The sequence below is a fragment of the Dreissena polymorpha genome, chromosome 4, assembly GCF_020536995.1.
Source record: "Dreissena polymorpha isolate Duluth1 chromosome 4, UMN_Dpol_1.0, whole genome shotgun sequence".
Taxonomy (NCBI): Eukaryota; Metazoa; Mollusca; class Bivalvia; order Myida; family Dreissenidae; genus Dreissena; species Dreissena polymorpha.
In genome coordinates, this window is record NC_068358.1 from 7307108 (window position 1) to 7335040 (window position 27933).

General features: G+C 35.5%; 2 protein-coding genes across 3 annotated transcripts; both read right to left on the reverse strand.

The window, feature by feature from the left end:
- Positions 1 to 514: 514 nt before the first annotated feature.
- LOC127878058 (heat shock 70 kDa protein 12A-like) lies at positions 515 to 14097 on the reverse strand. Its single transcript, XM_052424460.1, has 10 exons — positions 13869 to 14097; positions 13573 to 13603; positions 9595 to 9736; positions 8927 to 9081; positions 8111 to 8197; positions 7465 to 7602; positions 6097 to 6253; positions 5089 to 5223; positions 4650 to 4871; positions 515 to 3168 (listed from the first exon to the last, which is right to left on the reverse strand). The coding sequence occupies exons 2-10, from the start codon at positions 13573 to 13575 to the stop codon at positions 2468 to 2470; spliced, it is 1740 nt and encodes a 579-aa protein (XP_052280420.1). The 5' UTR covers positions 13576 to 13603; positions 13869 to 14097; the 3' UTR covers positions 515 to 2467.
- Positions 14098 to 17120: 3023 nt separating this feature from the next.
- Positions 17121 to 27803, reverse strand: LOC127879730 (uncharacterized). 2 transcript variants are annotated; one of them, XM_052426747.1, is made up of 11 exons: positions 27458 to 27803; positions 26730 to 26785; positions 26222 to 26380; positions 24456 to 24794; positions 23527 to 24309; positions 23162 to 23272; positions 22027 to 22353; positions 21623 to 21715; positions 20491 to 20590; positions 20254 to 20316; positions 17121 to 18662 (listed from the first exon to the last, which is right to left on the reverse strand). In XM_052426747.1, exons 2-11 carry the CDS (start codon positions 26770 to 26772, stop codon positions 18332 to 18334), a joined length of 2349 nt encoding a protein of 782 aa, XP_052282707.1. In that variant the 5' UTR covers positions 26773 to 26785; positions 27458 to 27803; the 3' UTR covers positions 17121 to 18331. The 2 variants fall into 2 exon arrangements, with proteins under 2 accessions (XP_052282707.1, XP_052282705.1); XM_052426745.1 differs by having other exon boundaries at positions 27426 to 27803.
- Positions 27804 to 27933: the final 130 nt, after the last annotated feature.

Below are 27933 nucleotides of genomic sequence, written 5' to 3' on the forward strand. Positions count from 1 at the left end.
TCGGTAGAATATCGATTGTAATTCACTTGTGATCATAAAAAATCTTGATATAATAATAAAATAGAAATAGTAGTTCCGAAAATTTCACTAAAGAAATGTCATATTTTATCATAAGGTATAAAAGAAATTTGAATCTTAGGTGCTTCCATGAACATGGTCTTAGAAAACATCAACACGTCTCAGCTTGCGTAAATTTAATCTGAAAGCCTTTTGAGACTCGTCTAATGCTGGACAAGTTAGTCGTCAAATGCTTCTTTACACGATGGTCATTTTAAATACGCGCGCTTTCAAAAGTTGACAGTAGTGTCTTGGATATAGGCTGCAACGAATGTTTAGCAGGATATAGATAATACTAGGTTAGCGTTGAATAGAGAGAAGTTTATGTTGCGAGGCTTTGAAAGCCTTTTCAACGCGAATCCTAGTATTATATTTATCCCATCGCATTTTTACTTAGCAAGAAAAATAACAAACACACGTGGCATGTTTGGAAACTTCAAAAACAATGAAACACAGCTAATGAGTGTTTGTTTATTCATTTGAAAAGTAGTCCGTGCACGCGAAAGGTTTATTCAACAAGGTGGGATAGAGGCTAGTCTATTCCATGGGGTGATATACCGTCAATGTCGCGGTGAAGATGGGATAAAATTCAGTTGAAAAGGAAACATTGTCTAGATATGGCATTGTTGTATTATCGTTGTATTATTGTAACCGGGTTAAAACATTCATTTCAATTATTATGTTCTTTCGTTCTGTTTTAATGTAATTATTTCCCTTTATCTCATTATGTTAACATGGTTTATTTATTAAGCTGTTATCCTGTGACCAGTCTAATTATTTAAAGTCAGTCAAGCATGTGATTATGTTAAGGTTAGGTAAATGTTAAGTCGTGCTTGACCAGTGAGTTTTTCCGCTCTTGCCTTTGTCTTCTGGTCACTTTCCACTTGGCCACTGACTTGTTCAGATCTACCTTCAAGAGTTTCCATTACTTCAAAATAAGGTAAATAAGGTTAGTTCTATTTCTACCTTTTGCATTTACTCTTTCTTGTATTTGCATTGAGTTGTATTTATGTTGTGAGTTGATATAATTTGATAAGTAATGAGGTTAAATTCAGAAAAGCAGCATTGTCATTCTAACGTGCTAACGAGTCCTATAATTCACAGTTTCCCATACTCTTCACATTTATAATCTTATTTGCAGCATAAGCACAGTATCCGCAGAGATTGATTTTAGAGAGAGAGTTCTGTACACATTCCTCGAATGGTAAGCGAGAACGAGAAAGAGTTGAGATATAATGTATTTGTATGTTTATGTTGTATATGTACCATTTTGACATGTTACCAGATCTTTTATTTATATTTCATTGTAACTTGTTAAAGGCCAAACATGATATGTTTTATATATATGTTACTTTGCATATATTGACGTAATGTCTGATACCATGTTTATAATATGTTTCAGTGACATGGAAATCGTATAAATATACAAGAAATCATATATTCGGGTTGTTTTGAGCCGGGTACTGCCCGGTTATATTATTAAAATCATTAAGCCATGTTGCTGCTGATTTCCGAGAGATATATACAGGATCGATTCTACTAAGCAAAACTTACAACTGATTAAGCGTGTACGAGCGTTTAGTATAGAAGTGTAGTTTTGTGATGGAGGAACAATTATAATTATTTTAGATGTGTAGATTATAACATAAAGAAAGCACAAACAACAATAACATTAACGGCAACAAATAACCTATGTAAACAATATCTGATGTGTACCAAAGAGAAAACTACGAAACGAATCATCGCATATGTACACATGGACTACCACAATTAGGGGTAGCGCAAATATTTACTATAAACGACAGGCAAGCCATACTTTTTTTTCTTGCTAAACATTAGAAAGCTTATGTTTTGCGCCAACTTTAATTCTTCTATAAGATGCAGGGGGCGTTTCATAAACGATCGTACGACAATTTTAACTTACAAGAGAATTTTGTAATCTTAATAAGTAGACGAACTAGCTCGCCATGCTCGTAAAATATATACGGCGCTTGAGATGAAAATGTCATTAATTAAGTACTGAGATTTATAATCATATAATATGAACTTAAGCAATTATGTTTCTTCGAAAAATGTATCGTACCGTAAATGTGTATTACGATGTTTATTGAAACGGTCCCCAGATCATTTGTTCATTTTGATATTGGTCAAGTCAAGAAGACAATACAGTTAAAAAATCGATAATACTATAAATACACTAATCGGCATTGTTTTCATGCACAGGTTCGGAAGTTTGTTTTGTGGACTAAACAGAGTCAAATGTAAAATGTGCCTACATTATAACGGAAAATAAAAAAATAACGGTGTAACTGACTACTGAATGGATGCAAAAACATTTCGCCGTATTTTCTAAAAATTGCATTGACCGCAAAACGTTTATACTAAAACACTCTCATGTTCGAAGCAAACGTCAACCAAGGAAGTTCAGCTTTGCCTTGGAAACGACGCCTGTGTGTATAATCTTCACGCTTGCCTCAATCTCGGTCTTCCCGAACTGTAAGCTCACCTCGGCGCTCCGGTCCTTCCCGTGTCCCGGAACATCAACCTGCATCTGACCCAGTTTCTTACAATCACCCTCATCCACATATTTTGGGTTCTCACTAGGCGTGTAGTAGAACTGAATCGTCATACCATCCTGGTCAGAATGGTGGACGCTGTATTTTTCTGTCGACTGGACCTCGTTGTTGCCCAAGACCTGACCTGCTTTCACATGAACGCTAAATACATTGTCAACATGATCAATGCCGTCTTTATCAGTGTATTTTCTGTGTACTGGATGGCGGTCAGACGAGTATACTTGTGCACAAGAAACGCCGTACGTATACTTGCTGACTCGCTGAGTGATAATGTTAGGACGGTGACCAAATATTACTGCGCCTTTAAGGACCGCTAAGCCCGCATCCATGGGAACGATGACCTGTGTGCTTGGGAACTTCCGGCGTACCTCTTCCTGCAGCATCGGGGACTCGGAGAAGCCGCCGACCATAACGATGGCGGCGCAACCCTGCACTTCCGGTCGCCTCATGAGATTTCCGATGTGCTCGACGATGTGCTCGAGCGCGTCCTTAAAGAACAGCTTGAATACAGAAACATCCACGCGCATCTTGTCACCTTGAAAAAACAAACAGATGATTTTTACTGAGTGTTAAACGTTATGGATTAAGTCGATCGTTTAGAGTGATGTTATGGGCATCTAACAGTTTATAGGTGTCTATCGCAACCGTTGTTTATTTTTGGTGTTTTCACTTCATATACACTTATATGTGTTAATGCAGCATCAACATATTTAAAAAATATCCCCGAAAGAGAAAATAATGCTTTTGAATATCAACCGTACTTTCGTTTTGACAACTGACGACAGAATTGATTCGATTTACAAGTGAATCTAAATTGAGTTTTATGCAGATTCGTTTATACGACACAAAGACACTATTTTATTTTACGGAACATTTCGGCTTAGAGGACTGACCAGTCATGTAAAATAGACAACAACTGGTAGCAAGATGAGTTGTCGATAATTGGTCAGTAACCACATTTTAACTAACTCTTTTGACCTGTTAATTCTTTTCAGCTCCATTCAACAGTGAAAAAATCCCATAATATCACTTTAATAATAAAACATTCGATTTGAAGAATAAATATATTCCATGAAACATATATTTTTTATGTTCTTGACAGTTTTACAGTTACGGCATTAGACAAACAACTCTAAAACTAGCCGTTTGTAAATAAGAATTTTTAGAATTATCATAAACGTATGTACGTTAAGGTTATGCTGGTTTGATTGCATCACATTCTGTTCAAAGTGATTTCTGGGACACATGCAAAAAATATTTAATAGATCAGAAAAATGTCTGTGAGAAGGAACGAAAACTCACTGCCACAACTTATTATATATCCATTGTAAATCAAACAAATTATTTGTACACACAAAACTATACATTAATATTGTGAACTATTACAACTCAAGAATCTTCAAAGGAATGGCAACGATCTTCCGAATAATATTTTACCGCGGTTGCGGACGAAAAAAGGGCAAACAGACTTGGGTGTGTCGTTGTCCGGGCGGGTTTGGGTTACCATGTGGTGTTCTCATTCGAGAAGGAATCGATATAATCATTAAATTGTTATGCAATCTAAAACGTGGTTTCGTAAGATTGTCTCTCTGTGTTTAATGTATTTAATCCATTTAAAGAACATTGTATTATGATTATCGAGCATGAAGGTCGTTTATAATAGCTTAGCAACGGCAACCTTGATCCCTCGATAAGGAGCCGACATAACGTACCTATGTATGGAGATAAGTTACACACACCGATTTGTTCTCGAGAAACATTTTAATAAACATTGACTTTAACCGAGACTAAACCCACCACTATACAAATCCTAGTGGTGTTTCAATATAAAACAGGTGTGGATAGTTCTATGAATGAAGTTTTATTAAAAACAGACGGACATAAAGACCGACATGTGATTATTACAGAACAATGCAAGGAATACCGGGTCTCATGTATAATATAAACATACCTAACTTTAACGGTATATTGGTATTTTAAGAAACCATACAATTACTGAGCCAACGACGCCCCTACCGGTCATAGTAATCTTCCCGGCGTACGTCGTTGACGGCAGCGCGTCTTTCAGCGTCTCGTCCGTCTCCTCCTGATACTCGTCGAGCAGCGCAGCGGGCATGCGCACTGTGATGAGGTCCTTCTTGGAGGGCGCTATGTCCCGCTTTTTGATCTCAAAGTCGCGGAACATGTCGATATAGTCCTCCATATGCTTGTCTATAAACTTGCGCATCACGGGCGCACCTGAAGAACGCAAGATATCGATTGTTCGATGTAGATTAAGTTGAATTTCAAGTTAAATCCAGTATTCGTTCAACGGACTTGCATTATAAATTCCTCATAACCTATAACGTTATTATATATTTTAAAGATGTGCTTATTGATCAAAGGTGGTCAACTCAAATTCGTTTTACAAACTGACACATAAGCTGCGGTATGGTGTATATGTGCATGATTTTACCAATAAGTTTCTGGAGGAATTTGAAGTATTCATCGTCCACTTTTGTCCCTCCCCACCCGCCGCCACTAGCTTTGTGAAGTTCCTTGAGGTCACCGCTTGCTGTCACCTCGTGCACAGTGACGTCGACAGTGCCACCTAAAGAATACGCATGCTGTATTTGAACTTTTTTAACAAATGTTTAGTGTAATGCAGCCTGTAATTTTGTTTCAATTGCGCTTTTTGTAATTAATCTCGCTATTGCGCTTTCTTGGCATATTGATACGAAAACGAGACTTCTTTTCTGAGTAAATAAGCATGATTTCCGGTTTGTAATTAAGTTATTAAATAGCAGTAAATGAACTCTAACAAAAATGGATCTTCGTTCGTTTTTTAATAATGCTTCTTCTAGTGTAATTCATAGAACTTCTTCTGCAAAAGTGGCCATGCTCGATGTTTCTGTTTGTTTTGTTTCGTACCCACAGTTTTAGAATCAGGAATAAGTACCTATATGACTACTTAAAAAGCTTTTTGATCTTTCAGTAGTCACTCGATGTACAATTTTGAATGCTTAATGTGCATATTTCATTATAATTTCTACGCTATGTGATTTAATTTAAGGTGTAAAACTAATTGTTTTTCTAGTTTTTAGTTTTTCCTGTTGTTCTGTTACTAAAGATATTTCACACTGCGTCTTGTACCTTTGCATATTTACGGGATAAAGTAAAACTGATTACTTCCGACTGGTCTTGTTTACAACAAATATGAGACCATGTATAACACTGCTTAATCAAACTATGTTCTTGTTACGACTTCGATTGACAATACCTTAGTTTGGTTTAGTTACCAAAATTAATGCTTTTCCGAATGTTTTCAATATGACTTACATTAATCGTTAGATATATACCATACTTTCTTTATGTTCTTTAATGTACTGTTGACCCTGGACCGTTAAAAGTGGCTATCGGTAAAAGTGCGAAAATTTAATTATTTTTATATCACGCTTTACACAAAATTAACTAGAAAAATCACCTCCGCAATCGAGGACCAAGTACTTTTTGCCTGCCTTAAAAGAAGCAAGCGATACAGAATTATCTCCCGTGTTCCTTTCCACCGGCAGATGACGACAATATAGTGAAGCTGCTTCCGGTTCGAGGGCAATGCTAAGTTGGTTTCCTGCAATTCCAGCCTGGAAAATAAAAAAGTTTGCATTCGATTTCTTATTAATACAATCAACTGTACGACACAACACAATTTTTTTTTACTAACGTCTTAAATTGCGACAGTGGCTTAGAACGATCTTGTGTTTCTAAAGCTGGTTTAATACTTTCATTCTTAAATATAACATAATTTAAAGCATTAACGCCATGTAAAAATTTATTAAACTATCATAAAATGAATAAATCCTCTGATTTAAATAACATATCTAATTTTTAATTTATTTTAAACTACATAGTTTTACTAGACAAAATTCATTAAATTTCATTAACAATGCCTAAAAACGGGTTCAAACATAAAGATTGTAGATAATCAATCTCTAATGACGGATGTGCCAAGTGAAATCCTGACGACAGCGACACAGGAATCACACATTTTCTTACATTTACATGTTCTTAAATTTAATGAATGTTTCCGTTTTTGTTTGAATACATTTTCAAAAAATAACTATTTCATAACTGAATTTAGATCGGATCGCTACACATGAAAGTAAAAAGAATTGGCGATCATGCTCAGCGGTTGCTCTGTCAACTCGCCGATTCCATCTTAACATGGGCAGTCTTGAAAAAGCATTTATCTGGCCATTGATGACAAGGAAAGTAAGACTAGTAGATACTCTTCTCAGTAATCGATTTCATTAATGATTCGTTATAATCGACAAACCTCCAATGTAATGAGCCTATCCTTGGGCTTGCAAGGATTTTTTGTAACTGAAAAGTGTTGGAAAATATGGAGTTTTTTGTATAGATATAATAAGATTTATTGTATTTTAACTGATTATACTGTAAAATGGTATGAAGTCAATGAATATATTTATTAGTTTGCATTTTCGGGTATGGAGCCATCTTTTCTTTTGTATTGCTCTTTTAAAAGTCGCAATAGGTTCTCCTAAGCCCAATAACAAGGCCAATATTAATTACACATATATTTAACATTAATTAAATGAACTACTTATTTCATTATTCATTGTAAAGTTGCAATGAAAGAAACACTATTGGTTGCGTGAATGCATGTTTGTTTTGTCTGTTTTTTAAAATCATTATTGTGGAAAATAAGTTTCCACACAAATAGTTTTTTCTTCTTAAAACTGAATCCAATGTGCGGATATAAAATCGTGTGTTGATGAATTTCAATATTTCAACCCTTAATGTATCACTTAGTGCACATTATCACTGTGTTCACCTTCTCTGCTGCCTCCCGCATGAATTGCTTGGCGGCGTCGTCCCAGATGGCGGGCACAGTGAGCACCCAGTGCACGTCCGCGTCCGTCACCCCGCCATCCTTCAGGCGCTGACGGGACATGTTCATAACGTCATCTTTCTAGAGTATAATTGATACAAGTTTTAATTGAGTTTTGTGTTTTAAGGTTAAGTAGCACTTTTTTCAAAATTATTTATAAGGGTTAAATAGAAGACTTAAATAATTTGCTAGCTAGAGAGGCCTAGAAGCACATCTTTAAAATGATACGCTAAAGATACAGAAAGCTACGCACAACATTATTTGACCCGCTTCGTGTGAAAATGGGTCTTATACTACGTGTGACAAGTGAAGCTCCAGCCCAGTCTGCGTAATCGCGAAGTCGTAGCTCGTGACTGCGCGAATGTGCATTCTGGTGCTACGCTGACCGCATATGGCATAAGAACCATTTTCGCATGACGCGGTGATTTAATCTAAACTCTTTTTTGTTTGTTTATAAGTAAAGAACACTACAAAATGCAATTATTCCTTTTAATGGTAATTTCTCGTAATTTGATGACAAAGACATGCATTTATGTTATTAATTACTTTTGGCTTAATCATAAAGCGCTTATATTAAATTCCTACTCACGAGAAATCGTATTGCCAGACTGAAAACTATAATTGCCGAAAGTTCCTTATCAGTAGCGTCTTTGATTTTTACGTCCCGTTTGACACCCTGAAAATTATACAAATCTTACAAATAGTATAATAACAACAATTATCAATCGACAATATCATATAGTTTGTATGCATGTTAAAACTTGTGTAATATTCGTTACTCAATTAATGCTTTTATTGAATAAAGTCCAATGCAGTCACATCTGATTAATTGAGTTTGATTGTTGTTATAAGTGGTCAAGGACGTTCTATTAGTTGACCGCTGCTTTGGTTTCACTTCTCACGATTTAACATGTACAGAGATTTTTTTGTATTGTTTGAAACATAATAATGCATTTTAACCATAAACAATCCGTTTTATGTCTTCTCCGTGTTTTTAACTAGGACAACATCCTCGTTTTTATATCCTTAGACACTGTATTTCCTGTTTGCCATTAATGTAATTGAAGAGTATTTTTTCTGAGACAATACCTCGTTAATAACGCATACGTGGCACAATTAAGCGATGCATTTCTGACATGAAACTGGTCTTATTTCTGGACATTATTTCAGACATAGGCGCCTGGTTTGTTCAATAAGGCTAGGATGCCTCAATATTCAGTTAAGGACTCTACTTATATGCTGATATTTCGAAAAAAAAGCACCAAAGTACCACCAACATGTCATTGATAATATGTGTGCACAGTTTCATCAGTGTGACAGCAAAACATTTTTACACAATTGAAATCTACTTTTTGCTTAAAAGGGCCAGAGCGCCGCCGTTTTTCTCTGACACATCAATACTCACCCCTCCTTTGCTGTAGAGCTCCATCTTGAAGCGTTTAAAGTAGTACCACTGCTTGTGCGCATGCGTCTCAGCCAGGTCGGCGTACTTGGATTCCGCGTCGTACCCGAACGCCTCCAGGGACTTTCCGTCCGGTTTGATGAGCACGCATGTGGGCCCTGACCGAAATTGGGAAATATTACGTCATATAATAGTTTGTATTTGGGCCGTGCTCTGTAAAAAGTGTTAAAATGCAGGTGCGTAAAGTGTCGTCACTGATTAGCCTGTGCAGTCCGCACAGTCTAATCAGAGACGAAAATTCCCGCAAAAAACGGGATTTTTGCTACGAATATACTTTTTTTAAAGAGAAATATCATAAAAGCGGAAAGTGTCGTCCTTGATAAGCCTGGCACAGGCTAATCTGGGACGACACTTTACGCAAATGGATTAAACTCCTTTTTCACAGAGCACGGCCCATTTGCCTTCACTTGACGTTAATTTAAATGTCATAAAGAGAAATAGTCAATTTGGCTCAGAAGACTAACTACTTTAATTTAGATATTAGAAAACATATTTTGTAAGGTGAACTTCTGTTCTAAATAAAATACTCGTAACTTGCAACATATGAAGCTGTGTGTATACATAAACGATGTTTAACGTACGTGTCTAAAATCTTTCAATGCGTGACGTACCTTTTGAAGAAAGCAAACTTCCCCCAATCCACTGTTTGGCCGAGATCTTTAAGGGGTCAGATTCGAACTCGTGTTTGAACGAGAAAGCCCAGCCGGAGTATGTGGTGCCGAAATCTATCGCCGCAACTACAACTGCGCCACTCTAGAGGAAAAGTACAACAGTTTTTATTTTACATTCACTTAATTGCATGTTGGACAGCTAGAACACAGAAGCTGATTTACTAGCATCATAAAAAAATACGGAACGAAAAGTGAAATTAAGTAGCATTTGTAGAAGTTATATGTTAATTATATGGTTAAACAAATCTTCATATTAGAATACGATCGACACGTCATAAAATAAATTAAATTAAAAATTCTATTATATCGTATATCAGCCAGCATACAACCCATCCTCTTGAAAATAGGTAACTTTATTCAGTTGGTCGGCAGGTGTTTCGTACAGCATCACCATAATGCTACGGTAAGTAACGTGATTTAGAGAACCCAAATATTGCACCACATAACAAGCTATAAAACTAAAATATCAAAGAACGCTTATACAGTTTATTAAAGACTGGAAGGTATTCGTGTCAAACCCTTCAGCATATGAAAGAGCTGTTTTTAATTTAAAGGGGTCTTTTCACAGATTTTGGCATGCATTGAAGTTTGCCCTTAAATGCTTTATATTGATAAATTGAAACATTTGCTCTAAAAAGCTCCAGTACAAAACAAGAATATAATTAAAGAAAGAAAAAAAGTAACCCTCAACAGGGTTCGAACCACTGACCATCCGTGCTCTTAAAATGAGCGATTTTTTTTATACTTTATATAAGCAATCCTCGTAGTATCACAAAATATAACACCAGAACTCTCCGAATTATTCAATCGTTTCGCGTTGCAACGCTTTATAATTTTCTGATTTTTTAATCGTCAAAAGATGCATATAATGGATATTTTAGAGTATGGTTAATGTTCAGTATTATTGTTTCCTCACAAATATCATAAATGCAATTAAAATGTGTGAATCAATTTACCAAAACGTTAAAAGGCCCTTTAAAAGTTAGGTTTCAAAATGTGCCTAAAAGAAAAAAAATATTTTGGCAATACTTTAATGTTTTTAGAGATTAAACCGCGTCGGGAATATACCGAATCTTGCTTTTCTTTATATTTTACAAAACACATGCGTAAATACGTTGTATTATAAGAGAAAATTATATAAGTACATAAAATAACTCGAAGGTCACGTATGTAAACAACACATGGGTTGATGGTTTTCCTTTAATAACGTTTGTATTCCCGATGGTTACAATCTTGAAACAAAAAGCCAAGGGAAGCTAAAACACCGTAGAACCGAAAGGTAGTATTAATTTTAAGGAAATATAAATATGAGTGAAAATACAAGTAACTACTTATCGAAAATCATCAAAAAGACGCCATTTTGGAAGTCAGTTCCAACTACATGTAACCTCATTCAGTCCCAGTCAGATCCCAAATACGCATGTCCTCCTGTTAATCGTTGTGCCCACCCAAAACAAATTTTTAACAGTTATGTGTTTTTGATCAGGTAAAATCAATCATATTCGCATCTGTTTTAAATGTACATAACTAAATTGTGTTACAAAGAGATTTTATACAGTTCTTTCGCTGCATATCCTAATTAATATTTAAAATAACGTGCATAAAACAATAATGGCTTCTGGCGATCTGACCCTTCTTGTTGATATTAATAGATAAAACCAAGAAATGTCATCGCATAATAGGGGTTCTATTCATGATATAGAGCTGAATTAACGAATCTGTTCGTATGTAATTATAATAATATTATTCAATATAATTTTTAAAAAACGCAATAAATAAAAGGTCATGATCTTAATGTTCCTTTTAAAAACAGAAATTTATGTTGAGTCTAGACATTTCTACATTACATTTTAGAAATTAAATTTAATTGGAGATTTCAACATATCAGGAAATCTAGCATGTATGCAGTAACATTGTAATAAGTTCTCCCTTACTTCAATAATGTAACAGTTTGTGTTTCACGCCGGGTATGCGGATACTTTGATAAGGATGGCACTTCGATAACAACAAAAGCCACGCGCGAGAGTTGAGTTCTTCAGCTTTTTGCATTTATGTTCTGTTTATTTGGTTTTCAAACATGTAACATTGTTTGGTCGATTAATGGTATATTACTTCGTATTGCGGAGCAAGAAAGTCGTGAAAAAAATCAGTGGATTATAAAAAAAGAGATAAAATTTCGTCGATAATCGTCATGAATTCGATGATCAGTACGTATTTCAACAAAATAAAAATACTTGGAAATGAATCACGAACGTGCCAACCAATCGAAATAAAAGATCAATGTGTCCATTAATGTTACAACATGTTACATTTTAGTTGAATAACGTATTTGAGAAAATTCAAATGTTTTAAGAGTCGGATGCCAAATTTTCATGGACACTTCTTTTACCGATCATCTCAAAGACAATGGCAATTCGATTCCAGATAACTCGACATTTTTTACCAGATATAACACGCTCTATTTAGTGAATCAGAAATGCAGAATTCGCTGTGGAATACTGCTATAGAAGGCAGGCAATAAATAAAAATGTATGTACTGACGTAAATTAAAAACGAATTACCGAAACATGTTCTTATCCCTTTGGAATATGATAATAAAAGGGGAAGGGAAGTGTAAAGGGAAGTGCTTCCTATAAGTAGAGCTCAATATAAAGGGAGTTTTCAAATCTCTTTTTAATTTTGTGGCTACGCATTAGTATCGTCTTCATGATGCGATTCTAATCAGCACCATTGACAAAGAATTTTATGAGGTGTATTTGCCGCTTTAAGACCCCTTGCTCCCCTTATCTGTCCTGCTATAAGTTCAATTGAACACAGTCGTATTGATCCACATGATCCGTTGTATTCTCTTAATCTCAATTTACAACTTACAAACAAGTTTATTATTTAGACAATTATTTTCGGTCGTCACTTGAAATATATTACTTCAGAAATAAGCATTTGAATCTTATTTAAAATTTGCACTTATAATATTAATTATATAAAATAATAGTAATAAGATTTTTGAAAACGAACAACGCCATTAGTTATATTTTGCATGTGTATGTAATTACGTTATGCATAGATTCCCCATGTGCCGGGCTTGACAATACAAATTGATTCATACTTCAAAATGTTTGGTAAAAATAGCCATAATATACATAAATGCATTTCAGGTAGAAGATAAAACTCGGTTATCAGAGTGCTCAATTTGTTAAAAGTCTCTGTTATCCGAAGTGTCCTATATCGGGAATCAAAGTACCCGCAACTTCATGAATACCACCTATTAAAACATGATCTATCTTCGTTTGTATTTCATTGAATACTATCAAAATTTCAGTATTTGAAGCACAGTGATTTCTCTACATGCTGGAATATCAAACAATTTCTTGCAATAGTTCTAAGTAGTTTTATTTTGTTGAAATGTTTACTGTTCATCCAGTTTATGCTGTTTTCCGACCGAATTTTCTATTTATTTGGGAAAAATCTACCATTCTTCCGTGATGTTTTTCTTTGCAATAGAAAAGGATACACCATTTATAAACTCGACCATGCGCCTTGTCTAAAAAAACTAATCTTTATAATATAATTAAAAAACCCTGATGAACTCACCTCTCGCGCGTGGCTTTTGTTGTTATCTGGTATCGAAGTGCCATCTGTTATCAACGTATCCGCATACCCAGCGTGTGTTTGATAACAGTACATATTACAATTCATTACTTGGGAGGAAACCAGACATAAATCGGTGATATAAAGTAACATAGTTGTCCACATTTGTTCTTTTAATGTGTATGTTATGTAGGTCATCTCCCTGAAAGTCCATGGACCCACCAACATTTAACGGGCCATACGCTCGTAGGTTCCTGATAATTTATATCCCTGATTTTGCATATCATAAAACACGAAACGAAATATCAATAGTTAAGTTTAAGGACTTACCATATTTGTGTCTGTCTGTTTTCCGTATTAACTGTAAAAAATAAACAACGAAATTGCAAATCATACAAATCACGCATGAAACTTTTGAAAAGGCAATACTGCCGGTAATGTTCGTAGTCATGCTTGTGGTTCACACGTCTTGGCAGTAACAATTATACGTGTCGAAACAAAATATAAGAATTAAAACATACCTTTCAATACGTTCACATGAACGTTCACTCATTAAATATGTGACAACGTCGGTTTATTTATAAAGTTTAAATATATAAATGAAAGAAATGAGTTTAATAACTTACCAATTGGTAATAAGTAATTAATCAGTAAAACCCTACTGTTGAATTTAAGGCAAGTTTTGTTTTCAAATCGAAAGTAGTACCCAACACAGACGATTATCGATACACTTCCTTGTCTCGAAACTATGAACGAGGATTGCGTGAACTTCGCAGTAACAGATAAACATATTAAATGCAATGTACACTCGTTTAGATTTATAAACATTCAAATATTGACATGCGATATTTAAAACCATAATCCATCGAATATTGCATACAGTTATTCTATTGTAACGAACTGCTTTATAAATAATGGATTGTAGTTATCAATACTTTATACATAACCATAAATACACCGACATGAATGTAACATCAAACTCTTATGCGCGCTTCCGCGCTTCATTAAATTGACATTAATTCGTATATATTAAATATATTATAAGCATTTTCGAAGTCGAGCTTATACATGTGTTGCTGAAATATCGATGACAAGCGTTTCACAAGCTTTATTTTGTCAGATCTCGATCAATTACTTTTCAATAAACTAACATATATTTTCTTTTAAATCAGGACTATTATTTTGCTTACTTAAATATACTGTATACATTCTGTGTACAAAGGAGGTAACTCACTCGCTCACTCGCTCGCTCGTTCGTTCGTGCGTTCGTTCGTACGTTCGTACGTTCGTACGTTCGTACGTTCGTTCGTTCGTTCGTTAGTTCGTTCGTTGGTTCGTTCGTTCGTTCGTTCGTTCGTTCGTTCGTTCGTTCGTTCGTTCGTTCGTTCGTTCGTTCGTTCGTTCGTTCGTTCGTTCGCTCGCTCGCTCGCTCTCCACTCACTCACTCACTCACTTTCTCACTCACTCACTCACTCACTCACTCACTCACTCACTCACTCACTCACTCACTCACTAACTCACTCACTCACTCACTCACTCACTCACTCACTCACTCACTCACTCACTCACTCACTCACTCACTCACTCACTCACTCATTCACTCACTCACTCACTCACTCACTCACTCACTCACTCTCACTCACCCACCTATTTATTTATTAATTGATAAAAACCGCCATGAAAAACAACCTAAAATGCCCGCCTGCTTGCTTTGAGAAATAATTATATTTATAGTTGTTTATCGGTTAATGAAGTTTTTTGTGGGCAAAGTTTTTTTGCCGAAACACACTCGACTGGTATACCTATTCTAACATTGTCTGAATATATGTTGCAACTTAATTTAAAAAGATATTTTAAATGCAGTGCTCGAGTAAGGGCCCTCCTCGTGTACTATTTACAATAGTTGCTGACCTTATTTTAAACAATAAACGAGTTCTTTGTTGATAGATAGTTCAGAGAGCATCCCGTATGATACATAACGAATATATTATATTACCCTATTTGTATTTAAAATATAATAGAGTGATCAATCTAATATGAAAAGACACTTTTCGGTCACCGAATCATGTACGATTTGTCTCCCTTGATTCAGTATTGAAAACTGAGAACACGTCTTTTAACTTAATTTTTATAAAGAAAAAATAATTACATTTTTTAGGTTATCACTTCTTTTGCATGTGAGACTTTTTTAATATACATAGTATACCGTTGTAATATAACTGTGCAGAAAGGAGAAAATCAGAACATAATGTTAACCGTACTTGCATGTGGAACGGCATGCCAACATGAACCTGATACTCTAATAAGTATCGCTGTTGAATTGTTTCCTATACTTTAATTCGGTTGTGTCATGTGGTCGACGAGTTCTATGATGCCATCTTAGTACTTCTGGGCTTAATCCTTTGTCTTAGTCTAGTTCATTTGATTTTTTTTGTATATCATTCAAGTTCTGTCTGTTATAAATATTTGGACGGGATTGAATACACTGTCATTATTGTGCGTTTCTATATTTACAATTTGTTTACATATTTTTAACGGTGTTATCTGTAAATAAAAACGTTGGAAATGCGATCTTCATTATTTTAATAATTTTACTTCATTTCTTAACCGTCCAGCTCAACACTTCAGTACTGGTACATGTAAATTATCCAAGTTGAGACATGCTAGGCGTCGATAGTGAAATCTAACACTAGCGACCATTTCTTTTGAACTAGCAATTTATAATTGTTACATTTTGTTGGATTTTTTAATAAGCACACCCTCGTCGATGGATAAAATCTAAGTTATAAAAGACGGCAAATAACCAATGATAAACTTTTTTATAGTTATACATATTCAAAGCTTTATAAATATATTTCATAATGAATATACGAATGTAAATTCAAATCTGAATATATATATATATATATATATATATATATATATATATATATATATATATATATATATATATATATATATATATATATATATATATATATATAATCTATTCGCGGTATACACTACAATTGATTTGTAATCAATACTTCTATAACGTTAACTAATTAAATAAACATCAAATGATGGTGCTATGAAATGAATGATGCAAGCAAAATATTATTGTAAATATAATGGACACAGATTTTATAATTAAGCTTTTTGGAGATACATGATTTTCCCACTGCTAGTCCTGTAGGGATTTTAGGACACATTACCAAAAATCAAAGGATGATCATTGAAAAATGGCAAATACATGTTAAAGTATTTATACTATTTCTTTCTGATATACTTTAACACAATTTTAATGTTAACTTTAAAGCGAGTATATACGATTGCATACCCACATTTTAATTTCGCAATTTCAAACAAAATCATGAACATGTACAATCAATCTTAAATGAAATCAATATACTATCTTTGAATGGTACACGCAGATTAAAATTAGTTAACTTTAATTAAATTTATAACGACAATTTTACGCCAAACCTTCACATATACTCGCATTTGTAAAAGTATCAAATAGTATATAATTTCGAATGCACTGCAGAAATTTATTTGTAAGTGCATACAATTCTAGTTTCGTTTGTTTTTTTATAATGCTTGTTCTAACCCTTAATTCCAGTTATTTTAGTCATTAATGTTTAACCTTTTTTTGAAGAGCCTATACACTCGCTTTTATTTGTACATCATGTTCGTGACAGCAATTATTTCCATTGACTTTAGTCCGTTTAATGTAAGACACTTTAGTTGTATCTGTAATAACAGACGGTTTGCCAAGTTTCGGGGGATTTATTTGAACAACGAATTAAACAAATTTTTGGTCAATATATATCAGGTTTGTGATACACAAAATGCAGCCGTCTTACTGGAATACTTGAGTTTTCATTATCTGATATAAGTAAGGAGACAACCTTTTATTAAATTATTGTTAGATGTAAAATTAAAAACAACTCACTAATACGATATATGTACAATAAAAATATCACATATAATACATTTGGTAACACTTATCGTAAATTATGTTGGACACAAGCTATGAAAGACATAATTGACAATTCAGCTTTAGTTATATATGCCATGAAAACATTAATAATATCAGACAATAATCCGAACCTCGAACAGTAATACATAAGTCGAGTAAAGGTTCTGATATCATTGTTCATTAATTCGCAAAAAGAATAAGATTATTATGTAGAATTGTAACAATATTATAACTTTCAAATATATACCGCATACGTTGATAACGGTTGCCAAATAGAAGCTCTGACAAGATTTTGACTCTGTGCTAATTCATTAGGTATTGAAACCGGAAGTTATAATAGTACTGCTAGAGAAAACAAGAGATGTAAATTGTGTAGGACTTACATGGTTGAATCAGATTATATATTTTTATTTTTATATACGCGATATAGATATATAAGAAATCAGTTTTAATGAAAAAATAAGTTTTACACTGTCTACAAGTTCACCTATTATGTACTGTACTTACACTAGACAAATATGTATATATTTATGTACAATGCAATTTAAAAACGGAAATCATAGCATTGCTAGTTAGTTATTGTGTTGCTTTATGATAGCTCTAACGTTATCAAACAATTATGTATTTACATATTCGCTGCTCTGTGAAATGGGGGTTTAATGCATGAGCGTTAAGTGTCGTCCCAAATTAACCTGTGTAGTCCGCACCGCTAATAAGGGACGACACTATCTGCTTTAATGATATTTATTTGTTTAAAGACAGTCTCTTGTTAGCAAAAATCAAGTGTAGGCGGAAAGGGTCGTCCCTGATTAGCCTGTGCGGACTGAACAGGCTAATCTGGGACGCCACTTTACGCACATGCATTAAACGCCCTTTTCACAGACAGCGGCTCATATTCTATTAGTTATCTATTAACGTAAAATCAGTTCTGTTAAGTATTTCGTTTAAGTCGTCATTTTTATGTATACTTGATCATATTGTGTACAAAGGAATGTATTTGCTGTTTCTGATAATTAACTGAAACATGAACTATCAAAACAGTGACAAAGAGGTTTATAGTTAAAATTAGATAACATACCTTGCTACATAGTAATATATACACCTTAATCAAATAATATTTATTACGTATTATAGGATATTTTCATCGCGTTTAATAACTGTGGCGTACACCGCCGAGCTCCCTGGGGTGCTCTCTAGTGTTTCTACACTGTCTGCGTCATCTGGTGTTTTCTTAACTAAATCACTGATTTCACTGTAATGATCCTTGTCGGCGAGTGTTTCACTGTCGACGTCAACGTCACGCTGTCGATTTACGACGGCAAAGTCGGGTTGTGGCTGACTGGAGACGTCAACGTCAGGATGATGCGCGAAAATGGGATTTGGGTAGTTGATATGGGTGGAATCATATTCCTTTGCACCAATGGATTGAGCAAATGGTCTAGGGATTTTGAAAGAATATCTGAAAAAAAGTATATCACTGGTAAAAAATCGTTCTTTCTTCTTGTATTGTGAATGTGGGATTATATATATATATATAGCCTGGGAGACAGAGTTATTTTCAAAATCAAACAAACATCCAATAGCCTACTTCCGGTTTGTTGATGATGTTTGGGGCTTGTGGACACATGGTTTGGAGGCACTAAAGACATTCCATGCGGTTGCAAATGAAATCCATCCACGAATACAGCTAGAGCTCCGTTACTCCACAGAGCAGCTCGAATTTCTAGACACCATGACGTCTATTCGAAAAGGAAGGCTGGTTTCAGACCTATATACCAAACCAACAGATCGGCACCTCTACCTGCACATGGACTCGTCGCATACCGAGTCTACGAAGAAGGCCATTCCGTACGGCTTAGGTGTGAGGCTAAAAAGAATATGTTCGGAAGAGACGGACTACAAAAAACACAGAGATGAGATAAAAGAGCAACTACAGAAGCGAGGATACAATGGCCGATTCGTCGAGACAGAACTGAAGAAAGTTGATAACAAGAAGCGAGAAAATCTGCTGCATACAAAAGTGCCTTCAAAAAGTAATTCCAGGGTACCGCTCGTTATCACTTTCTCCAGAGCGCTACCAAATGTCGGCCATATCCTCCGGAAACACCTGCCAACACTCCACATTTCAGATCACATGAAAAACGTTTTTCCTGAACCCCCGTTAGCAGCATTCAGAAGAGACTGCAACCTTCAAGACATATTGGTTCATAAAAAGCACAACCGGATGTTTTTCCGAGTTCACAACAGGAGCGGACCTTGTGGGGCACAGAGGTGCGCAATCTGTCCATACATGATGGAGGCTGAAAAGTTCAGCGACACCACCGGAAAAAGCTACAATGTGCGGAACGAGGTCACCTGCAAATCCACCAATGTAGTCTACGCTGTACACTGCGAACGGTGTAAGACCTTCGTATACGTAGGAGAAACGGGAGATACCTTGTACCAGCGACATCTTCTTAACCTGTCCCGCATACGGACTCGACACAACGACCCGGTAGCCGAGCACTTCTACACAAACGGCCACAGCGTCGCAGACTTCCGGGTCTTGGGACTCGAAAAATTAAATGGATCCGACGAGTACCGGAAGACCATCGAACAACTTTGGAAGCGCAAACTGAGGACGTTCAAACCATATGGACTAAACATAAAAGACTAAAATTGGCGCGCAATGTAACGTGCGATAATATAACGTCACTTCCGCTAAAGATGATATGCTTATTCACAAATAAACGCCGCTGAAGAAGACCGAGAGGTCGAAAGCTACGGCAAATTTAATAAAAGCGTTTTATTTTATATAAACGGCTAAAAGCGACTTTATTATATATATATATATATATATATATATATATATATATATATATATATATATATATATATATATATATATATATATATATATATATATTTAACTTGATTACCTCTTTTAACGTTTCCAGTCAAAAGTAAAATATATTTACTATAAGAAAAATAGTTCGCGTTTTTCTTATAAGAACTTATAGTAATGAACATGTTTTTTTCCGTACAAAACTGTTGTACTAGCCTACATGTACCTTGAGGCCTGTCCGTCAGTCGAGGCCGTCGACGAAGTGTCCATGAAGTTCTCCCGACCCCTCCTGAAACACATAACGACTGCTACGTGTGTAATTGTCGTCTGTGTATCATGCAAGTATATAACATGCATAGCATGCGTGACAGAAATACCTTTCACATCGTATCCATCCAAAAAACAAACAAACAACACTATTGGAATTTATTATCTGTCTATCCAAAATAGAACCTGTACCTACCTTTTCCAGCGGATGAGCGCAACGATACCGATGATGATGCCTAGTAATGCCACGCTGCCCACACAGCTACCGATGATGATGTCTTGTATCCTTTTTATCTCTGGAAACAGGTAAGATATTATCATGTTCCTTCCTTCTGATCGATTTGTTATTATTACAATTGTATTGATACAACTATGTTAATAAGTCTGAGCAAATGTTGGAAATAGTACAATCGACAGACACAGGCCGTTTCAGTATCTATATAACCCCGATAAGTTTGTGTTCTTTCAAATATTTATATACATGTATCATCATACAGGTATCCTTAAAGCCACATTTATACTCAAAATCAAAGAATATTTCGTACAGTATTTCATAAAATAAAGTTAACCCATAAAAAAATCAGCGTTCGTTGTATCAATAGCCAAACTTTCAACGCTAGGTGTGTTGTGGGGAAATAGATTTGTGGACAAACAGTTTTGTGGAACTACGTCGTGCTTCCGACGCTGCCCGAAGCAAATCTCGCGTCTTCTCGTAAATTATCGGATATCGTCGCGGAAAATTCACATGGAATATATTGTGAAAAAAAGAGCATTTTGTATCTCGTTAAATCTATGTAACCATACATCATTTAGCGTTGCAATTTTGGCTATTGCTATTAGGAACACTGCTTTTTTGGAGAAATTTATTTTTGAAATATTTTACGAAATATGCGTTGATTTTGAATATTTATGTGGCTTTAAATTGTATACTCGTATTAAATATAAGCTGATATGTAAATGACATTTGCAATCTTTTTACACTATGGGGTATATATTTAAAGACATTACAATCGTTTCAATTTATATTGCTGATAAAGATTTTTTCCTATAATTTGTATGAAATGACGGCATCGCCCATCATCGCCTGACTCAACGTGAATGATATGCCATAACCATCCAATGAAACGGTTCGTTTTCGGATGAAATAACGTCACCATCCAGCATGCTTTATTCTTATATCAGTTTATGTTGTTTCGTATTGTGCTGTTTCGTACTGTTTTGGCAATTGGCCACTTGCCTTAAACAAAGGACCAACAAATTGTAAATAAAAAGAATGCAATACTGCTCCAGCAGCTTGAGTTTTACTTATTTGTAATGCCTTAACGTACTTGATTTCGCTCGTTCGTAGGCCATTTTTGTGTCTATAGGCGATCGTCTGCCTGTTCCGTTTGTACATGGCTGGGGCTTGCGGTGACCTTGTTCTAAGGAAAAAAATATAAAAAAGAAAACGTTTCAACTGACCAATATGCGTACAAGTATAACAATTTTTACCAAAAAAAAAACATCCAGAAAACGTCATATAATTTGACCATCAATTAAATTGAATGTTTCTTTTCATACACTACATTCTCGAAATATATGCTCATCTAGAGTGTTATTTAACTTTTCTTATCTAGTTTTTCTGTATTCTCAGGCCAAATAACATTATTGGGTATGTTGACAATGTGTGAATACATTTAATTACCAATGCCTTAGGAGGCGCTTTACCAAGGCCTGCGTTACCAAAACTTACTGAAAGATTCTTCCACGCACTGGATTTCATCCGGAAACGTCGCATTGATATCCTCAGGACTGGCATCTCTTAAACTACCCTTGCACCTGCACTTGCCCTGAATACACGTTTGCTCAAAGAACATGTAGCAGTCCTGGAAAAATCCGCCATTGCATTTCTCTCCAAGAAGCGGGAAATCGATGCCGAATTTCGATTGCAGACGACACCACCTTCCGTTGTCGCTGCGCTCGAACCCGTCTGCACAGTCGCAGACGCCACTGTCTGTACATCGCGTGTTGAAGCCTTGGCATATGGTTTGGTTAGAACACGTCTCTCCCAGCGTGGCCACTGGAATATTTTGAGCTTGAAATCAACATTGCTGTAGTCGCAAAAGACTAACTCCGAAATGGAAAAGGCTTTGGTGTGATAATTGAAGTATGATCCTCCAAACAAAATTATGCCAATTGGTATTTATAAATAGATTTAACAAACATTCACATTGACGTGTGACAACACAAACAATGTCAATTTTTATCTAAAGCTACAATCATTTTAACATGTTCAAAACTTCTTCAAATAAGTTTGGCATATTCGGACAGTGTTAATGTTAAAGGTATGGTCAACCAGATTGCTATATACATGTATAAAGAAAAAAAGAAAAGTTGTAAAATACCGTATTTTTTACAATTATAAGTTTATATTGATTAAACTATTACGACTGGTATATTACATTACTTAAAAAATGTTGTTAAGTTTTCATAATTCAGTATATGCGGCAAGACGGTTTAACTGATTTTGTCTAACAGGTAATTTGGAGAGTTTAATTGTTGTCGTTATATTTTGTGGAACTACGAGGATTGCTCATATAAAGTATAAAATACAAGTCTCATTGTATGAGCATGGATGGCCGAGCGGTCTACATGGGAGACATTTTAGTCCAGGATTCCAGGGGCCAGTGGTTCGAGCACTGTTGAGGGTTACAATTTTTCTTTTTTGTTTATAAATTTAATTCTTGATTTTTTTACTTGAGATTGTTATATCCAATGTTTTAATTTATCAATATGAAGCATTTAATGACGGTATTTTAGAACTTTTTTTAAAACTTCATTTTTTCGTGATAAATTGCAATCTGGTTGACCATCCCTTTAAAACTTACATTTATTGCATGTTTTTCCGTCCGGACTCTCTGCATAACCAAGAACACAACGACATTGTTTTTCTCTGCATGTGTCAATTTCGCACTCTTTGTTTTCAGCGCATTCGCAAACTAAAATAAAAAATAATTACGCATGAAAAAGCAAATTATTAAACGTTTAGCTGTCTACTTAATTTATTCAAATCGAGCGTTTTATCACCTAAATATGCTTAAGGATTGAATGAATATTAGAACAATAGAACTATAGATGTATTGCCATTGACTTTATGAGCAATAAAGGTTATACAACGTCTTGAATACGAATGATTTAGCGATATTTTATCGCGTACGTATACGTATTTGCGTACCTTTTGATGTTGACATACCGGTAGTTGTTGTTGTATCTGTATCTGTAGATGTAATTGTTGGCGTAGATGTGGTTGTTGATGTAGTTGTCGACGTTGTGGTTTCTGCATATGTTGTTGAAGTTGTATGCGTAGAAGTTGTTGTAGATATATTTGTTGGCGTATGTGTGGTTGTTGATGTTGTTGTTGGCTTAGGTGTGGTTGTTGATGTTGTTGTTGGAATAGGTGTGGTTGTTGATGGTGTTGTTGGCGTAGGTGTTGTTGTTGATGTAGTTGTTGGCGTAGGTGTGGTTGTTGATGTTGTTGGTGTAGGTGTAGGTGTGGTTGTTGATGTTGTTGTTGGTGGTGTAGGTGTGGTTGTTGATGTTGTTGTTTTTTGCGTAGGTGTGGTTGTTGATGTTGTTGTTGGCGTAGGTGTGGTTGTTGTTGTTGTTGTTGTTGGCGTAGGTGTTGTTGTTGATGTAGTTGTTGGTGTAGGTGTGGTTGTTGATGTAGTTGTTGGCGAAGGTGTGGTTGTTGATGTAGTTGTTTGCGTAGATGTGGTTGTTGATGTTGTTGTTGTCGTAGGTGTAGTTGTTGATGTTGTTGTTGGCGTTGGTGTGGTTGTTGATGTTGTTGTTTTCGTAGTTGTGGTTGTTGATGTAGTTGTTGGCGTAGGTGTGGTTGTTGATGTAGTTGTTGGCGTAGGTGTGGTTGTTGATGTAGTTGTCGACGTTGTGGTTGTTGAAGATGCGATTGCTTCCGTGGTATTAGTTTCAGTTTGGGCTTTTTTGCACTCCTTACTTGACAGGTCTACAAGTTTACCTTAAAACATACAATATCAATATCAAAAAGACATTATAATTAAAGTCATTTAACTATTTATGATAATACATGTACTACACACATTATCGTATGAGCATATACTGTAATAGGTAATGTAGCAATCAGATTACTATGAACAGCCATACCGAGTTGAAATGAAGTAGGTCTGCATAACTCAGTTGATTTTGGGACTGCCCGAAGTTCTGTAACATTAGCTAACCGTGTTCCGTTACCACACTGGCATGTACCGCTGATGCATTGCAGATCATAGACACATGTTAAACGAGGGTCGGTTTGGCAACTGCCATTGATTCCTACAGCAGTTGTGTTGCCTTGTAATATCGGTATACACATTGTCTTGTCATTGGATATAATGTATCCAAAAAGACAAACACACATGGGAACAGTTCTCGAATAATCGCATTGGCTGAATGGTCCACCGTCACAGGCTGTTGAAGTGTTACACGTGCTTTCAAGTGGAACAACTATAAATTAGGAAAAACACAACATTTGGTTACAGTTGCATATCAAAAGGAACCGTTAGATCATGTTACCTCAAATGACCAAAGTGCATTCAAATGGACGTGCGCATCCACATATATTAAAAAACGATGCACCCATCAAACGCATTATGTATTGTTAATCACAAAGTTGACATGTACTAACATTGAATAGCCTGAAAGCAAGATAAACGTCGCTATTTTTTTAATTGAAAAAAAAACACAACAAAATTCATGAACGTCCGTGAAGCCTAGGTCAGAACTTCATACGTCAGGCGCAGTCAGTAGACCAGCTGCGAGAATATAAGTTCAAGCGATAAACGAATGCGTTTTATGAAATAAAACGCATGCATTTGATGACAAATTACGGTTGAAGAAAGTTTATACATTTTTCAAAACAATTCATGTGAGTCTGCGCATGCTTCATCTGATATAGTGTCTGATTTCTGCCAAATCGTTTTAATGTTTTTTTTCAGGTAAGAAGAAGATCGCAAACACGCCCACACGAAAGAACGACAACTACGACATGCTATATATTTTTAACCCATTTATGCCTGGTGGATTCTACCATCCTTCTTAATTGGACCAATTTATTTCCAAAGTTATGGATGTCTAGTATATTTATTTCTATATTTAGAATATTTCTTACAGAAATTCCTTTAAGCAAACAGCGCAGACCCTGATGAGACGCCGAATCATGCGGCGTCTCATCTGGGTCTACGCTGTTTGTCAAGGCATTTCTTCTAGACGCTAGGCATAAATGGGTTAAACTTACTAGCCGTTCTGACCACTATATTTGTTGTTTTAATTCGAGCTTGGGCAATTCAGTCCCGCCAATACGCCAACATAAGAGATCAACATATATATCAGTAAGAACGAAAAAAAAGATAGAATACAGTTGTCATTTGTTGTCCTTGTTGTGGTTATGGCAGGTATATTTGATGTTTAAACGTTCTGTCGTGTTTGCGATTTTCGAACCGCCAATATGCCAACATGCCAGCACGAAACAAAAAGTCAATTATACCCTCAAAACGACACAAAAGGCGCAAATGCTACAATTGTTACTTTTGTCGACCTGTTTTGTTCTGGCTGGTGTATTTGTCGTTCTTGTCTGTTATTTTGGTGGCGACTTTCAAACCTACCAACACGCCAACTCAAGAAAACGAAAAATATACACTTTTAAACGACAAAATGGGTACCAAACCGACAATTATGACATGAATTATCCATTTTTGTCGTTTTGGTGTGTTCTTTAGTTGTCGACATTCAAACCCATAATCGCGCCATAATGATATGGCTTACTATATCTGTGCGTTTTGACAAAAATCTGGCCGCGAGATCGACGTGAATGCGACAGAACCCTGTTGTGACCATGGCTTTAAATATGATTTCAAGCTTCCAGAATTACATACCGTCAACGCACGACGTTTTGTTGTCGTTTGGTAACAATGCGTCGTTGCATGAGCACCTTCGCCCTAAACAACCAATCCACGTACAGCTGGATCTGTCTGGGCATTTTTCAACGCCTTCTTTACATTCTTCATGGATTTTAAGTGCGTTATTCACTTCAACTAAAACAGTTGGATGGAAGAAGTCCTTTTCTTAAAAACACTACTACTTTGAGAAAAGATGTCACAAAAAACATTTTAAGGTTTTACTAAGAGTTTTTGCGATAAGCGTAAGAGTACTTAAGTGCAATACAAAACATAAAATCACTATTTAAGTTTTAAATTGATCTACATCATTATTGTTGTTTAATAAAATGCTAAATGCTGAATCGATGTTTGGGTCTGTATATAGAAAGCCATTAATTGGATAATCGAACTGGTGTTTGCGCTTTTTTTAAATAGCGGTTTAATTCTGAATCAACTGTCATAGAATTAGATTAAAATAAATGTCTACACATATGTTTATACTTACTTAGAATAAGTACTGCCCAGAAGGTTTTTGCGAGTAACACCATGACGCCTGGGCAGCTAAAACAAATACGATACGAGATTTCATCAGCTGTTTATCTATATAATATGATAAGGTGTTTATATAAATCGTTTAATGTTTTTGTAAGAGGCGTTTCAGTGATTATCAAATTTAACAAGACTATTGCCAAGCAATAAAAGTCCCCTACCGGTGAAACTCGACCATTTTCAGCAATATTTCTAGTCTTTTTGTTGCCATAGCAACAAGAATTCTTTTTGTAGGAACAAAATGAAATGACGAGCATAATCTCCATATTGCCATCTGTCCATGTTTCAAGTTTCATGAAAAATATGAACAACTTTTAAAGTTATCGCAGGATCCAGAAAAGTGTGACAATCAGACACACAGAGCGCAAACCATAAGTCCTCTCCGGTTTCACCGGTAGGGGATTAATAAATTCCATTACAGACACCATTTTAACTTCCGGTTGCTTAAGCAACACATACATACGCCTTGACGAGTAACAAAGACGTGCTTTCAAAGCATAAACACTTTCTATAACATACGAATGCATTAAGTTTTCATCAGACAGTATGTTGTTGCAATTGTAACCGTACCCGATGTAATTTTAGTTAAAAATGATATTAATTAATAGTTGATATATGTTCATTTAAATATGCACAAGAAACAATAAATTACATTATGGCTATGGAAAGAATCGGTATACGAACTGCCAAGCGAATAATTTCCCGTTGATAAAGTTTAGTCCTTGTTGGTGAATACCGCACCAGATATATCTCAAGAACAGTCTATATTAGACTATTCGGTTTCGATAAAGGTTTCGAGGCTTCAAAACGTCCATGTGAGCTCAGATATCAACACAACTTCAAACAACCTCAGAGGGTGCATCTATTGCACAAGATATGAAAACACCAAAACATTAAACACCAAACTCCACGCCAAGGTTATTACAAGTCCTTCAGTCGAATATAAACCGCTAATTGTTGGCAAACTTCGTCATTAATCAGCGAGCTACTTTTCCTCATGCTGACCTAACGTTATCAGCTACTCAGTTTCCCCCGTAGCAGCTTCTATCGCATACTTTTCAGGTTTACAAGGGGCTTTATGAAGTTTCCTTGGACACGCAAGAACGCGGGGTCTTGGGAAAGCATGCATGCAGATTAAAGGGGCGTTGTCGATAGATACT